At 42.2% G+C, this 17,926-nt stretch overlaps 1 protein-coding gene across 4 annotated transcripts in view; it reads right to left on the reverse strand.

Moving 5' to 3' along the window:
• Positions 1 to 17,926, reverse strand: part of chrm4a (cholinergic receptor, muscarinic 4a) — a 99,675-nt gene that overhangs the window by 52,754 nt on the left and 28,995 nt on the right. Inside the window, exon 1 of one of the 4 annotated variants that reach the window (XM_072591943.1) lies at positions 15,060 to 15,110. The exons of the other annotated variants lie outside the window; for them this stretch is intronic. Within the exon in view, the coding sequence (XP_072448044.1) occupies positions 15,060 to 15,095 (36 nt within the window). The 5' untranslated portion in view covers positions 15,096 to 15,110. Of the gene's footprint in view, positions 1 to 15,059; positions 15,111 to 17,926 lie in introns of those variants that run through there. 4 annotated transcript variants of the gene reach the window in all.

Below are 17,926 nucleotides of genomic sequence, written 5' to 3' on the forward strand. Positions count from 1 at the left end.
GACATTTTAGTTCAAAATATCAAGAGCTCTCTCCAGGTGACCATTGTGTGGACCCATGAAATCAAATAGACCAGAAGGTTTCTACACCCCTTCCTGTCTTGTGTTCACCCATCTCAGTCAAGGAGCAAGCCGGACACACTAGGCACCTCCAGGCTGGAATAAACTGTGAGACCCAAGGAAACGAGGAGCAGAAGAAGAGAAGCTTTATTGTAAATTGCAAAAGGGTCAGTTAGCTCAGTTGGCTGGTTGGATGGTTTCTAATGCAGAGTGATGTGAACAGTGTGGGTTCAATTCCTACACTGGTTGAGGCCACCATAAGGGACTGTCCTTCTCAACCTCTTCCCTCTCCTCTCCTCAACCTCTCAATTTCACCTGATGAAGGAGCAGTACTCCAAAAGCTTGTGATTTCAAGTGAACCTGCTTAACTATAATCTGATCTTGTGTGACCTCTGACCTTGTCTCCCCTTGCCTGAGGTATGGTGACACTCAGGTTAAACCACCCTCAATCATCTCTCTCTCTCTATAATGAGCAACCTTCTGATCTAGTGGGATAATGGTGACTTTATCCCTTTACCTGTCATGATCTGAAAGGGTGGGGGAAGATATTCAATTGTTATCTTTAAAAGGACTTTGGATAAAGACTTAAAGAGGAAACATTTGCTGAGTTACGGAGAAAGGCCAGAGGTTGGGATAACTTCTTTGCAGAGGCTGTATAGGCAGCTGAAGTTCAAATAGCCTTCCTCTGTGCTATCTCATTCTATGGTTTTTTGATGGAACATGCATTCATGTGGATTTTTGATACTATCATTATTGAGGTGGTTGGCAGTGATGTTCTCTATGACTAAAGAACCTCCAATATTAACACATGAAGATTTCATAATGCAAGCATTAATAATATAAAATTACCTAAATGCATTCATTCTGCACTGTCATACTGTTCCATGGAGGGGGATAGTAACCAAAATGGGGCATAATTTTGGTTTCCATGGAAATTGCAATGTTCAGGCACACCACCAGGTGAGGAGGAGAAAAGATTAATGCTAAATGTCTCTTATCACCAGAATTGAGCCATTATTCAGATTCTTGAAGCTGACAAAAGTCCGTGTAGGAGGTGCAATAGGATACTTAAGAGGCATACAAGACAGATCAATGTAAGTGTCGGTGCTTTGGCTATCAGATTTGAGGTTGGGAATGTTCGGATGTATGAGAGCTGAGATGATTCAGTGTGGGGCTGGTTCATTCACAAGTATTGAATATCGTCGGCTAAAGGTTAAAATGAATTTTTCAGCATGGAGAAGGTCTGGGAAGTATGTTGCTATGGCAATGGCCTTGAGAGTTTATTCCGTGCTCTCACCATAGTACATAATGGGGTCTCTGTGTCATAATGTGAAACAAAGCCTGGCATTCCCAAAAGGGTTTGTTTCCTTCTGTGAGCATGTATCATTTTGCAAATCCAGCATTTAATGTTGACGTGAAACTTTCACTGATGAAACTTGGCCCTGGCCCCTGCCCTCTCTTTTGCCCATCACACACTTTTGAGTGGTGAATCTAAACTTATGAATCTCAGGATTTGATGTGAATACATGGATGTTCCCAACATCAGTGGGGACAAGTGAGAGAGAATGTTGCTGGGGTTGTAGAGGCAACTTGCCTGGAATTTTAGTTAGGCAGACAAGTAACATGCTGAGGATGCTAAGGAACTGAATATAAAAACTACAGAGTAATAAAGCAAGTCAGTTGACGTATTATTTTCTGTATCAAATGCTCCCCAGCACCAATATTACTATGATTGACCAATTTGAGTTGTGATTACTTGCACAGTATGGAAATTTAATTATGACTTTAGTGAAACAAAATATCTACACTACTTCTAACTATAAACAGTTGACACAGAGGCATATCCTTGGCAATGATGGTTAATGACTCTGGATTTGATCCAATGGTAGGGATTCATTGCTTATTTACTTTGGGGACTGCTAAGGCTTGTTTCTGCAAATCAGTGTGGATGGGGATGTTAATGATGGAGATGCAGTGCCCTCCGCTGGAGACCCTGGACATACCTTCATGTCAGTAGTGACCACAATGGAGATGGTCAGAGAGAAAATAATCAGCTTAGAAAAAACCTGGCTGCAATTAAAGGCCACTTTTTAAGAGGAACAGAGCAGAAAGTACTGGGACAGGACAAAAAAAAGTTTAAATCAATGGGAAGTTAGGCACCAGGGCAACAAAATTGTTAACCTGCCCCTGTGTCAAATTTATAGCTGTTAAAACGCAACTGCAACAACAATTGACATTTGTATAGCACTGAGAACAGCAAGAAATCCATCCCACATACAGCATTGCGAAAGCACATTTACTGATCACTTCTCTCATTGCTATTTTTGTCACTTTGCCACGTACATAATGGCTGCTACATTTCACGAAACATTTTGCTTGGAGAGTATATAATCTACTCCTGGTACTTGAACCTAATGGTCATTGTGGTCCGAATCACCACTTAATAATTGACAATCCTTTCATAATATAGTGAGCATGGCAGTTTTAGACAAGCCAAAAGTTATATTAATAGCAAAATAATCAAGTAGCAATCTCACTGTGTTTCTTTAGTTGCATTATGCCAACAATGTGTAGAGCGATTGCACCTATCATCATCAACCCAAGCACTTTTACTCTTAGAGGGTCATAAGTCTGTGAGATTCCCAGAGACTGGTGTGGATCAGTTGTAATGAGGTCATGTGGACATCTTAGAAAATGAGTTCCTTGATTGGGGATGTCAATCTGCTCCTTATGGGCAAAGGTTCAGGCAGAAATCAGAAAGCTGGAAAGCGGAGGAATCATCAAAGCAGTGCAGTTTGAGGAATGGGCAGCTCTGGTCATACTGATTTTGAGGCCCGATGGGTCAGTTTACCTCTGTGGGGATTTTAAAGAAACAGTAAATCACTTTTTGCATCGAGGATTTAAATGTGAATCTGACAGGGGAGCTGTCCTTCACACAGCTGGACATGGGCATGCGCACTTGCAATTGCAGTTCAATGAGAAGTCCCAGAGGTTTGCTGCAATTAATGATCATAAGGGTTTCTATCAATATAGGAACCTGTCATTTGGGGTATTGTCAGCCTGTGCAATTTCTCAGTGGACAATGAAGAACATTTTACAAGGTCTCAGTACTTGTAAATGGGGAAGATTAATAAGGAGTACTCAGAGAACTTGGGACTTCGACATTTCTCCCAAGTTGGGGTGTATGCCTTAAAAGGGAAAAATTCGTATTCCAGGCACCTCAAGTGACATACTTGGGGTTACAGAGTCGATAAGACTGGAAGATAAAGTGAGGGCGATCAAAGATGCCCCAGCTCCCATGTCTGTACCAGAGCTCCGGTCTTTCCTAGGCTGGTGAACTATTATAGAAGGTTCAGGGCTTTCAGGGAAGTGAAGAAGCAGCTATCATCCCCTAAGGTGTTAGCACACAATGATCCCAAGTGAGATCTGGTCTTGACATGTGATGCCTCCCCATACAGCATCAGGTGATTATTAGCTCATAGGTGGCCCATTGGTGAGGAACGCACAATAGCATACACATCTAGGCCTTGGGCTAATGCAGAGTGTAAATACACCCAGATAGAGAAGGAAGGTTTAGCAGTCGTTTTTGGAGTCAGGAAGTTCAACTAATGCCTTTATGGATGTAAATTTGTAATAATAATGGACCACAAACCTTTGCTAGGTCGACTTCAAGAGGACAAGGCAGTGCCACTCATAGCTTTTGGCCAAATTCAGCAGTGGGTTCTAATACAATGTGTTTTTAATTATAAGTTGGAACACCTTACAGAGGCCAAGTATCAAATGCCAAGTAGCAAGTAGCAATCTGCCACTTCCCATTGGCAGATACACATCAATGGTACTGGCACTGGAAAATTCCGTAATGCTTTTAAGCTTTCTGGACTCACTTCCAGTCACAGCTGATAATATCAGACTTTAGATGCAGAAAGATTTGGTCCTGGCCAAACTGAAACAGTTGGTGGTGATGGGGGGCTCCAAAGGGAGTCACAACCAGAATTGAAATGATTTTGGACCCAGAGAAACCTGATCAGAGTAGAGGATGGCTTACTATGAAGGTGTGCAAGAGCGATTGTCCTGAGCAAAGGATGAAACAGCACATCAGGAATGTCAATGCCAGACACAAGACTCCACTAAGCTAGAGAAACTGTTTACTTCAGGGGTCAAACTTTGGTGGAGAAACCACGGGAATGGCCCTGCATGGGTAAAGGGCATGGTCGACGCAGGACCATGTGTAAAGCTAACGTGTAAAGTTTGGGTAGATGTGACGTGCCTGAAAAAGTCTATGCGAACCTGCGAATGGGGTAGGAGCAAAACATGCCTGGTTCCACAGAACAGTCAGATAGGGTGGTTGGACCCATGGGTTCTCCCTCTCCATGAAGCATTGAAGAAACCTCAGAAACTGAGATGGACACAGCATATGTCGTTGCCCCCATGACTTTGCCACCTGAAGAAGAGAATGTATTTCTTCCGAGATGGTCCAGGTGCAAGAGGCAATCTACTGTGCATGACACACTGCCTATATCTGAGGCAGAGGTGGAGGAACCTGACCTGATGTTAAAACACCCCAGGAGGAGCTACAAAATGGCCTATGTCCTCAGACTCAGAGAGGGAGGAATCTAGCAATTGTAACAATAACAGCCAGGTGGATCACAGAATCTGAGTTCCCTGATTGGGGCAATTAATCCAGTCTAATCAGGGAGCCCTGAATGACAGATATAAACTGGAATGTTATGTTAGAGCCCGGGTGTCTCTGGAGAAGGAGCATGCAGTGTCCACCAACACCCTGGAGTTGTTCAGGGAGAGGTGGGCACCGCAGAGTGCATTATTTCCCTGTCCAACTCTATTTTGATTTAATCCCTGCCCTCCCCTTCACTGTTTGATCACGTAACATTGCCCTTTGACGTGAGGGGCATTGTTTGTCACTGGCCACTCAGGTGTTTCTTTTCTTCCTGGTGGTGGAAACTGAATAAAAATTCGATCACCCTGTGTCTTTCACTAAAAAAACTTAAGCTGGAATGTCAGACATCCTGCTTACTCTGAGAGCTGGCTCTGAGGGAGCTTGATCAGTGTCAAGGACTCTCTGTGTGACTTAGTGATGGGATACTGGCCTCTGTGGAGTTATTTTATGGTGAAGGTTGGTTAGGTCATTAAACTGATTGCAGGCTGAAAGTTTTGATCAGCAGAGAGTTAATAGGAAAGGCCAGGAAATGGAGTTATGATCAAAATCAGATCTTATCAAATGGCAATGTGGTTTTGCACTTAGTTTTTATGTTCTTGTAGCTCAGGTGGTTTTGCATTCATGTCTGACTTTGCATGCGACACTATCAGAGCTACCAGCCCTCAGATGCCTGGTTAAACATAAGCTTTATCTGCCCTGTCAGATCAGTAAAAGACCCTGTAGGATTATTTCATGGAAGACTTAACCAATATAGCTCTCAGCCAGCACCTAAAATCAGAGGTCCTTAGAATGTTGCAGTTAGTCACCCATAATGGATGGGTAGAGTTTTAGTATAATTATCACCAATACTCTGATTGCAATTGTTTATATATTTATATAGTCTACGAAAACGATGGTATGATAGGTAGAATCTAGATAAATAGCAGTGTATGATCAAGGGGTATAACTCCCTGCTCCTCCCTGCTCCGATGTTCCTCTAATCCAGGAAGAAAATGCAAACTGGGTCTGATAACAGACAATTACCATCTCCATACTGTGCTCAATGCAAACCATTAGACATTATCATCAAAAAAGGATCTGGAAGAAAATAAGCATTAAAGTGGAATGGTCAAAGGTGCTCCTCTAGGCCCCACAAGAATAACCTGGGTCACTGCACCCCCGCCCCTCCGTCTTTGCCCCTCACTTTTGCTCAGGCCTGGGAATGTCTAGTGCCCATATCCAAACAACTGCATCGAGATGCCTGGTTGGGGCCCAGACTTCATGATCGATTCTGTCCTTTCAACTCCAAGGATGAACAGTACAAATCCAGCCCCGGTCTGCAAGAGTGGGACTTCTGCAGCATTAGTTCTGTGTTACTGTGCAGAGAATTTTCAAAGTAGTCTGTGCCCCCTCCTCTTTACTCCACCTCACTCCTTCCCCTGTGCATTCTTCACGATAATCTTGCATTGTTTCTATATGTAATTAGACCTGTCCTGTACAGGTTAATCAGTATAAAACAGGTTGACCATTTCACTAAAAGGTAAAAACAATGACTGCAGATGCTGGAAACCAGATTCCACTTTCCTCCTCTAGCTTATCTCTCCATGCTTCAGGCTCACTGCCTTTATTTCTGATGAAGGGCTTTTGCCCGAAACGTCGATTTCGTAGCTACTTGGATGCTGCCTGAACTGCTGTGCTCTTCCAGCACCATTTCACTAAAAGTCAAACAAATAACTGGGGATGCTGAAGAACAGTGTTGTTATTCTGCTGTAGGATCAGACCAGACAGAAACGTTGATTAAAATGTTATATTACTGTTGGTAGTGTCCAACTTTTGAGTGAGTTGAAGCATTGTGATAACTCATGGCAATATTGTCAGATTTAATGCCAAAAAGCAAGGTATTTTCCCCGAGGTGGGCGAGTCCAGAACTAAAGGGCATAGGTTTAAGGTGAGAGGGGGAAGATTTAAAAAGGTCCTGAGGGGTAACTTTTCTACGCAGAGGGTGGTGCGTGTATGAAATGAGCTGCCAGAGGAAGTGGTGGAGGCTGGTACAATTCCAACATTTAAAAGGCAGTTGGATGGGTATATGAATAGAAGCATTTAGAGGGATGTGGGCCAGATGCTGGGAAGTGGGACAAGGTCAGATTGGGACATCTGGTCGGCAAGGACGGGTTGGACCAAAGGGTCTGTTTCCATGCTGTATGACTCTATCATTGGCCAGTCTGGTTTGACAATGTCCTTGTTCATTTCAGTGGAACTGCACCTATTCAGATTCTGCTGAAAGGCTGTAAATCTATACAACCTGGTCAGAATCACAAAACCAGCTACAAACCCCTCTGGGCCTTCTGAAATACCATCAATGTGACAGGAGCAGGATGAGGCTGATGACAAAAGTAGCCTTGCATTTCCAGTGGATCCATGGGAACAAGATTAACATGCAGCATCAGCAAATAAAAGATTATTGGACCTTTAAAGAGAGTTTCAAATAGGCACCTTTGTCTTTTCAAGTGCAGTGCACCGTTTCATCTCAGTGAAATGTCTGACCTTTAGAGAATAACTAGAAGCCGTGAGTCTTCAATTCATTAGCTAGTGTTGCATTCTGTCACATGGGATAGTTTTCTGTTGAAAATGTTGAAATATTCTGCTGTTGTTACATTTCTCTCATTCTATGTCTCATGGAAACGATTCTAACACGGCAATAATTGTCGGCAGCCTGTCGCAAATGGAGCAGGTTTGGCAACCTACAGAGTCAGCCTGGATTCAAAGGTGATACAGCAATAGAAAAAAACAGCAAATTGATCTCGCACATCCCCCATAGCTGTTCACCTGAGAGAAATGCAGGCTCAAGCTGTCTGTGTACAGTACTGTAGAGAATGTTCTCTTCCAAATAACTGTGAATGTTGGGTTAATTAAAGCTTTCAAGATTTGACACTGATAGGTTTATACAAGGCACAGATAGTAAGAGTATGGGAATAAGTTGGTTAAATAGAGTTCAGGTATGGATCAGCCATGAATTAATTAAATGGTGGAGCAGGCATCAGGGCTGGATGGCCTACTTCACACTCAATATTTAAAATACCCTCCAGCTTTCTTTTGTGAGAAGTTGTTAAAGGGGATTATCTCCAGCTTCCACATGTAACTATTAGTTTGTTCTGAAGTCATTAGCAGAATCCTTTTGTAATTTAATTATTACTTGCAGCTCCTGGCTGAAAATTGCTTGGGGTCTCCTTATTTTAAATTCATTTATTTCTTTCAGCTGAAGCCCAGCATACAAAAGCTCCTCGCCAGTGTTTTGCCCACTTAAAGTATGATTGAGTCTGACTCAGACTTTAGAGTAACAAAACTCAGGATGACAATGCTGAGGTAGTCCAACACTATTGAGGTTTCTGTCTCCTGAGTGTGCTCTGAAACTCATTGTCTCCACGCAATCTGTCACTGTGATGAAGATTTGTAAGCCATTGTTAATATTTGGAAAATGGTGTTCGAAATAAGAGATGGTGGGTTTTTGGTTTTCAGCTCTGTGAAGGTGCCTTTATGAAGGTCAGACATTCTTTGTTTTAGCAGTGGATCAAAACAGCATTTCTCAGAAACCCCCCTGTTACATACTTGCCTTCATTGCTCGGATTATTGAGTAGGGACGTCATGTTGCAGTTATACAGGACATTGCTGAGGCCACTTTTGGAGTACTGTGTACAGTTCTGGAAGCCCTGCTATAGGAAGGATATTATTAAATTGGAGAGGGTACAGTAAAGATTTACAAGGATGCCATCGGGAGTGGAGGGTTTGCGTTGTAATGAGAGGTGGATAGGCTGGGACTTTTCTTGGGACTGGAGTGTACGAGGAGGAGTGGTGACCTTATAGAGGTTTATAAAATCATGAGGGGCAGAGATAAGGTGAATAGCAAAGGTATCCCCTAGGGTAGGGGAGTTCAAAACTACTTTAAGGTGAAAGGACAAAGATTTAAACGGGACCTGAGAGACAACTTCTTCACACAGAGGGTGGTTTGTACATGGAATGAACTGCCAGAGGGAGTGATATATGCAGGTACAGTTCCAACATTCAAAAGATATTTGGACAGGTACACGAATAGGAAATGTTTAGATGGATATGGGCCAAACGTGGGCATATGGGACTAGTTTAGTTTGGGAAACTTGGTCAGCATGGATAATTTAGACTGAAGGGTCAGTTTCCATGCTTATGATTCTATGACAAGTTACCCGGTGAGACAATTGCTGAAATTCAGCTTTACAAACTAGAGACAGAGAAACATCATCAATGGGTGGCACAGTACCTCAGTGGTTAGCACTGCTGCCTCACAGCACCAGGGACCCAGGTTTGATTCCAGCCTTGGGCGACTGTTTGTGTGGAGTTTGCACCTTCTCCCTGTGCCTGTGTGGGTTTCCTCTGCATGCTCCAATTTCCTCCCACAGTCACAAAGATGTACAGGTCAGGTGAATTGGCCGTGCTAAATTGCCCTTAGTGTTTGGTGCATTAGTCAGAGGGAAATGGGTCTGGGCGGGTTACTCTTCAGATGGTCAATGTGGACGTGTTGGGCCAAATAGCCTGTTTCCACATTGTAGGGAATCTAATCTAATCTAAAACCAGAAGCAAGTTCAGTATCAGAAGAAAAGATCCACAACAATACATGTGCTACAGCAAACTCAAAGTAGCCAAAGAAACTGGAGGGGAGAAATCTGGAACAAAAGATTTTTTTCCCCTTTAAAATTCAAAGAGAAAAATCAATGACTTAACCTGTGCACTTGTCTCAGGGAGAGATTATGAGAATCAAATCTGGTGAAGGTACAAGATGTCACCAAAAGGAAAAGGTTGCAACTTTTTCAGTTGAGTAAGAAATGAATGAGGGAACATCAGAGTGATCTTCATTGGGGGTGAGGGTCTGTAAAGGAACAAGAGTAAATTGCTGGGAACAAGTGTAAATATTTCCTTTTGCTGTTCATGTTGAGATCTTCCCAAATTGTCATATATCTATAAAAGCAAACCTTGAAGCTCTTTTGTTAAAAATGCATTGACAGCCTCTTGAGAATATTTTCAGTCACTGACCTTCATGGCAATCAAACTGCAAACATAAAACGTATGATCTATTAAGCCAGATTTAACCCTGGAGTGAGATACGTTCAGTATGATCATCACCTTAGATTGTAACAATACTTACAAAGGTGACTGAGAGAGTTCACACCAGTGTCCTAACTACATCCTGAAACTACATCCACTAAAGCAGATGCGATTAGAACTTTGAACATTCCAATTTTTGGGATGTTCATGGGAATCAATGGTCATGATCCTCCCATGATTGGCTGAGAGAGGTTTCCCAGACAATGGATGTTGCATTGGAGGTATGAGTGATGCATGAGAACAGGAGGTACCATGGTTCCAAGGGGCCCAAAAGAGATACTCAAAGCCCAGACTCAGAAGATAGTGCAAGTATGTGCCCTGGAGGAGCAAGGACCCAAGAAGTAGTGCCACAAGAAAATATAATGACTCCAAGCAGATTGTGAAGATTAATAATTACTTCTTCATGTGATATCAAGTCACGGAGTCATAGCATGGAAACAGACCCTTTGGTCCAACTCATCCATGTTGACCAGATATCCCAACCTAATCTAGTCCCTCTGCCAGCACTTGGCCCATATCCCTCTAAACTCTTCCTATTCACATACCCATTCAGATGCATTTTAAATGCTGCAATTGTAACAGCCTCCACCTCTTCCTCTGGCAGCTCATTTCCTCTGCATGAAAAAGTTGCCCCTTAGGTCTCTTTTATATCTTTTCCATCTCACCCTAAACCTATGCACTCTAGTTCTGAACTCCCCCACCCAAGAGAAAAGACTTTGTCTATTTATCCTATCCATGCCCCTCATAATTTTATAAACCTCTATGAGGACACCCCTCAGCCTCCGATGCTCCAGGGAAAACAGCCCCAGCCTATTCAGCCTCTCCCTATAGGTCAAACCCTCCAACCCTGGCAACATCTTTTTAAATCTTTTATTAACCCTTTCAAGTTTCACACCATCCTTCCGATAGGAAGGAGACCAGAATTGCACATAATATTCCAAAATGCAGCACCTCACGTTTATCTAAATTAAACTCCCTCTGCCACTCCCCAGCCCATTGGCCCATCTGACTATGATCCCGTTGTAATCCGAGGTAACCTTCACCACTGTCCAATGCACCTTCAATTTTGGTGTTATCTTCAAACTTACTACCTATACTTTCTATGTTCACATTCAAATTATTTATATAAATGACAAAAAGTAGTGGACCCAGCACCAATTCTGTGGCACTCCACTGGTCACAGGCCTCCAGTCTGAAAAACAACCCTCCAACAACACCCTCTGTCTTCTATCTTCGAGTCAGTTCTGTATCCAAATCGTTAATTCTCCCTGTATTCCATGAGATCTAACCTTTGCTAACCAGTCTCCCATGGGTACCATATCGAATGCCTTACTGAAGTCTATATAGATCAAGCCCACTGCTCTGCCCTCATCAATCCTCTCCAAATTCCACACCCCGATCATACACCGGCCCTCAGGACTCAGACCTAACATCCAGGTATAGCACCTTACTCTCACACACATTCCATCAATGTCAGCCACCAATCACTTTCTCCACATTACTCCAGCAATTCAGCTACAGCAGGAGGATCACCCAAATGCAATGCAACATAATCACTTATATTTTCTGAGATGAATGATCCTGGTATATTTTTGTCATTTCTACCAGCATGTGGCACTGGGTAAAGGGTCCCTCTGGAAGCTAGAGTAAAATTCTTTGTTCCCATCCAAACTCTTTGTCTCCATCCACAGATTGTATGTGGCTTCAGTAGATTTGGTAAAGTTGATGTGACATCAACATTAACTCCTTCAGAACCATTATCTCAGCCAGTTATCATTGATAATCTGGTCTCTGTCTTGAAAGTCAATCATGGTTGTGGGGGTGGGGAGCAGAGCTGCTGGGTGTGGAGGACTGGGGTGGGGTGGGAGTGAGAATGTCTCCATCCAATAACGTCTACAGTACTCTCTGGATAGCTTGTGAAATCCAGCATGACTGAGAGCATTCAGGATAACTGCTCTTGTCTTATGTCCCTTCTGAATTTCTAGCTCATGTTCTGAGAAAATTGTAGATTTTTCTATGAGTATTGGAGATGTGCAGGGATGTGAAGATTAGATTAGATTCCCAACAAGTCCACACTGACCCTCCGAACAGTAACCCACCCAGACCCATTCCTCTACCTTGACTAATGCATCTAACACTATGGGCAATTTAACATGGCCAACTCACCTCACCTGCACATCTTTGGATTGTGGGAGGAAGCCAGAGCACCCAGAGGAAACCCACGCAACACAAGGAGAATGTGCAAACTCCACAGAAACAGTCATCCGAGGCGGGAATCGAACCCGGGTCCCTGGTGCTATGAGGTGAAGTTGGAATTAAAATTAGATCAGCCATGAGTGTCAAATGGCATCATTGAATGGTGGAACAGGTTTGAAGGGCCAAATGGCGTGACCTTATTTCTTGTCTGTATATTTGGATGTCTGTTTGTGTGACCATGGATCCCTTTGTTTTGCATACCATTTCACTTCCTATCACTAACCCTCCTAATTTCTTGCCTTTATGCCATCCCCAGATTGCTGTGCGCCCACTGCCCAAGACAGTGATGGTAAGTATCTGCACGGCACTGCCAAAGAGGCCCTGTCATTTGATCAGACACTTGTAACAACCAGCTCAGCTATTGCCATTGCAAAACCTCGGTATAGAGTAGGGATAAGGACTCAGGAGTTCTGCCTCAAAGCACTCAAGACAAGAACCCTGGTGAGGTTGTGTGCAAGAGGATGCATATTGAGATGCATTTTTTAGTCTGCCAGACTCCTGGTATATTTCAGTGAGCACGATTTCAAGTGAGTGGGGAGCACTGCATGAAACTTACACTTCAACAGCCTTTGCCTCATCTCAGATCCAGAGGCACTATGATGTATCCCCTCATACCTCTTGCTGCTTTGATGTGGTCAGACTCCTAACCCCTTTCTAGATTAGAGTGGTACTGGAAAAGCACAGCAGTTCAGGCAGCATCCGAGGCGCAGTAAAATCGACGTTTTGGGCAAAAGCCCTTCATCAGGTGGGGAGAAAGTAGCATAGAGTACAATTGAGTGAATGCAATGACTCTCCCTGCTAAAGCCAAGGAGTCCAGAATACTGCCTCTGAGTTGACAGAAAATTCTTAAAAACTGCTTTATCTGCAATTTGGTGGCCTGATGCTTTAAGGAACAGTTACAAATGGTCCATCTTGCAGCTCAGCATCTATTCTTTGAGAATTTACATTTGTACTAGTTGCTAAGACCTGCTTGGTACAGATTAGATATCCTGATGTTAGTCAGTTTAGGTTGTGTGATATCAGGGTAGTGACCATTCCCAGACATATAGTGCCTGCAATGTTTGAAAGATCTCAGCTGATGGAATAGCAATCAAGTCAGATTCCAGAATGAAAAATACCTTAATAAATCATAGATTTATTTTATGTACTTTGTTAACATTGTTAATCAATGGATCACAAGGTTGCAGATGTGCTTTAATGACAAAACATTATTTTTTTTAAAAACACACAGGGGCCTCTCTCTCTCTCTCTCTACACATATATGTAGAAGACAGGTAGAAAAATCTTAACATAACCATCAAACAACATTTTAAATTGTTTCCTAACACTTTCCATGAGAGGCTCGATCCCAGAAAAACATTATTCTTATCCCAGTTTTTAAATTTTTACTGAACTGACACTTTCCTGTTCTTTTTACCCCCTTGGACTGTTGAGTCTGCTTCCGTCCAGACAATTTGTTTTCCCAAGTCCATGGATGAACACCTCTCCCTGTTCTGATGGACTAAACATTTGCATTCTAACAACTTGAATATTTATATCAAAACTCTCCTGGCTTGGAATCTGCTGAGTACAGTACCTCATCCGTGCTGACCAGATATCCTAATCAGATCTCGTCCTAATTGCCAACATTTGGCCCATATCCCTCTAAACCCATATTCATATACCCAACCAGATGATTTATAAACGTTGTAATTGTACCAGCCTTCATCACCTCCTCTGGCAGCTTGTTTCATACATGTATCACCCTCTGCATGAACAAGATGCCCCTTAGGTAGTTATTAAATCTTTCCACTCTCACCTTAAACCTAGCCCTCTAGTTTTGGACTCCCCTATCCTGGGAAAAAGACATTGACTATTTACCATATCCATGTCCTTCATGATTATACAAACCTCTATAAGGTCACCCCTCGGCATCCAACACTCCAGGGGAAAAAAAAACCCCTGCCTATTCAGCCTCTCCCTCCAGTCCCAGTAACATTCTTGTAAATCTTTTCTGTATCCTCTCAAGTTTAACAACATCTCTCCTTTAGAAGGGCAACCAGAAATGTATACAGTATTCTAAAAGTGACTTCACCGTTGTCCTGTACAGCTGCAACATGGTCTCCCAACTCTCATACTCAATATTCTGACAAATGAAGGCAAGAATGCCAAGTGCCTTCCCCGCCACCCGGTATACCTGCAACTTCACTTTCAAGGAATTGTGCACCTGCATCCCTAGGTTTCTTTGTTCGGCAACATTCCCTACAGCCCTACCATTAACTCTATAAATTCTGCCCTGGTTAGCCTTAACAAAATGCAACATCTCAGATTTATCTGAATTAAACTCCATCTGCCACCTCTCAGCCCATTGGTCCATCTAATCAAGGTACTGTTGTACTCTGAGGTAACCTTCTTCATTGTCCACTGCATCACCTATTTTAGTGTCTTCTGTACACTTACTAACCATTCCTCCTATATTCACATCTAAATCAAGGACAAAAATCAGTGGACCCATCTCTAATCTTGTGGCACACCGCTGGTCACAGGCCTCCAGTCCAAAGAGCAACCCTCTACCATTACAGGGTTACAGGGAGAATGCGAGTAAGTGGAGTTGAAATGCCCATCAGCCATGATTAAATGGCGGAGTGGACTCGATGGGCCGAATGGCCTTACTTCCACTCCTATGTCTTATGGTCTTATTACCCTCTGTCTCCTACCTTCAAGCCAATTTTTTATACAATTGACCAGCGCTCCCTGGATCCCAAGTGATCTAACCTTACCAACCAGTCTACCACGTGGAAAATTTAAACTTTCCTGTTCTAATGTAAAACTAAAATAATTCCTTAATATGTTTACTCTGTCTCTCATAAAGCCAATGTTATGAACATTTTAACCAAAGGTTCTTGCAGGAATTCTACTGAGTCCACCTGCTTTCTTGGAACTGATGTTTTAAGATTTCTGTCCAAAATTGGCTTCTTACCTTTATTAAATAAACCTTGACAGAGATGGTGCACATTGATCCGCCTCTATTTTGCAATCCAATTCCAAAAGTATTTTATATTTATAATGCAACTTTTCTCCCAACACTGTAGTGTGGTCTGGGCTGCCCTGATGTTATGGAGGTGTTAAAGAAATTCAAGTTTTTACTTTATTTTCTCCTCTTCACTGCTTCTGTGTAGCTATTCTCCAGGGAGGAAATTTATTTTGTCAGCTGAGAGGAGGCTTAACTACACAAAGGGGGTGATTCTCTGAGTGCATGGATCAGTTGTGAGCAACAGATTATAGCATCACCCGTCTTGGAAAATTACCGTCGAAATGTCTAACCCCAAGCCAGCCCCTAACCGGAAGAAATGACTGCATAAAACACAAGAACAGAGGCCAAGGGACAGTAGTAATTAGATACACATAACATTTCAGATGGAAGGATTTTCTTTATAAATTAGCCCATCGATATTTAATGCCTGCCAGAGACAGACAGCTGCGAGTAGAGCTGCCTTCAATGTTGGCATCTGCCATTACTAATTTACAGTAATATGCTAACAACAATCTAATGCAGTTAGTGAATACTTAAATGGGCACAGGAGACATTATGAATGGTTAATGTTTAGGAAGAATGAGCATCTGTCTTTATGTACTGCATAAATCATAACTTATTCGCCTATAAACCTCTGCAACTAATAGCAGCACATCTCTTTAAGTTTGCTCTATTGAAGGTGACTGAGATGGCCTTTTAATGCACCTATTTAAATAGGCATGGAATGACTTCAGGGCACAACTGGCATTAAAGTGATGCAAGTATTTAGGTTCATTTTGTCTTGTGCTGTATTAATTGCTTATTCATGCATTACTTTCATTGCTAGTTTTAATTCCACACTGCTTTGTTTTGTGTTTGACAGCTTCTACTGAACATTTGTGGTCTCTGTTAATGAACTATCATAAATTCAAAAGGCCATTAGTGTAAGAACAGAACAGATGCCTTTTTTGCTCTTGAACTGTGATCCGGAATACCAAAATTGTGCTTTGTGACCTCAAGGACCTAAAAGCCCTAAATAAACTTCTCACCCATCTGATCAATGCCACTGACAGAACTGATTTGTTATTCTTTGTAGAGTTCTACGAACCTTCTGTCAGGCATATGTCGCAAATCTATGAAATTCCTTTAATATTTAGGCTGTCAAAATAAACATATCTTTAGAAACATTGGGCTACCAGCACACAATGTCAGTAATAACAATTTCTGGTTTATGAGACACCGAGAGGAAAAGGGCTTGTCAGGTTGGCTCTGCGTTTTGCACCTATTTGTTACTGTATTGAAGTTAGTGAAGGGTAAAACGTGGGAGGGTGCAAAATTGGCAACTGATCGCAACCCATTCTATCAGGTTTAAATAGGAGGCTATGTGTCATCGCTCACTAAATGGAATGTAGGTATTTCTCATCAATGCATTTTTGTTCTAGCTTAATTGTCAGCTTTGAATGTGGGAGCATTGCATGCTTGAACAAGAAATATTTTGGTCATATTTTTAGTTCTTTTGTCTCCATTGTTCAATGCTATGTCAGGCTGCTGAGATAGAACTCCATAGAGCCTAAGTGCCCAAGTTATTCAAACTAAGTATTGTGAATAAAATGCGAAATTTGTTTGTAGATCTTATTAATTGTGATGGCTGTGATTTTTAAGATAAGTGCACTCCAGTACCAGTTTCTAAGATAAATGCAAGATGATGTGTTGCAGAATGTAACATTGTAGTTTTATCTTGGATAACGGCTTAAAGTTATTATTTCATGATTTACTTGCTGATTTATTTATTGGCAATGCATATTTGTGTATTACAATACAGGTTGATATAAAATATACAGTCTTTTAAGGCAATGGCTTTCTGCAATCCGCATTGTAGGTTATCATTCTTTTCACAGCTAGTATTCAAGTCAAGAATTGGATAATTTTATAACAGGGCAGAATAACCTGGTCATTACAAGTACAAAGGCATATATTTTAGTTTATAGAAACCATGACAAAGAACATGGCAGGGATTTAAATTGCAAAACTTAGAAAATCATACAATTTCATTATTGGAATTTCAGTACTGGAGGTCTTGTGGTGCAATGGACATTACCCCTGCTTCTGACCTAGGTTCAAGTCTGACCCCAGGATCCAATGATAAAGGAAGCTGCGTTCATGACGTGGCCAAACAAGTTGAATATCAGCTTATAAGTCCACCCAATGTGTGTGAATGGCACACAGTAAGAGGAGAAAGAGAGACAAGCTGCATTCTAGCTAAATTTCTTTCTGCTGTGCAGCCCTCCAAAGTCTGTGCATGGCAGTCATGCCTGGAACTGGAAGTTAGTTTGTTGGCACGTCCATTGGCACTTACACAGCCAGTCCAGCATCTCCAAGCAGTGAGAAGGAATGCTGCTAGTATGATGATGTAACTTCATTGTCCATAGCTCCAGACTACAACATGCAAGTGGAAAGCGTATGTTGTCACCATGTTGTCACTATTTGGGAAAGTGGTCAACTAGTGTGGATCAGACTGATGCCAACAACATGGTGTTCGTCCTTGTCCTGGTTTGGGTGGGTTTGGAACCTGCCACTTAGCTCTATCCATGTGGAGCTGTAGATCAGATCTGTCTTGGGGCACAGGACTGAACAAGAATGGTAGACACTAAGGACTTCAGGTTTTGAAGTCATCTTTTGTCAGGATGAAAGATTTCAACCTAAAACATTGACTGTCCTGCACCTCGGATGCTGCCTTGACCTGCTGTGCTTTCCAGCTTCACACCTATTGACTTTAAACAAGAATATTGAATTGTACTTCTACTTCTGTTTCTAAATGTCGGTACCCACCAACT

This window comes from Chiloscyllium punctatum, chromosome 22 (assembly GCF_047496795.1).
Source record: "Chiloscyllium punctatum isolate Juve2018m chromosome 22, sChiPun1.3, whole genome shotgun sequence".
NCBI classification, from domain to species: domain Eukaryota; kingdom Metazoa; phylum Chordata; class Chondrichthyes; order Orectolobiformes; family Hemiscylliidae; genus Chiloscyllium; species Chiloscyllium punctatum.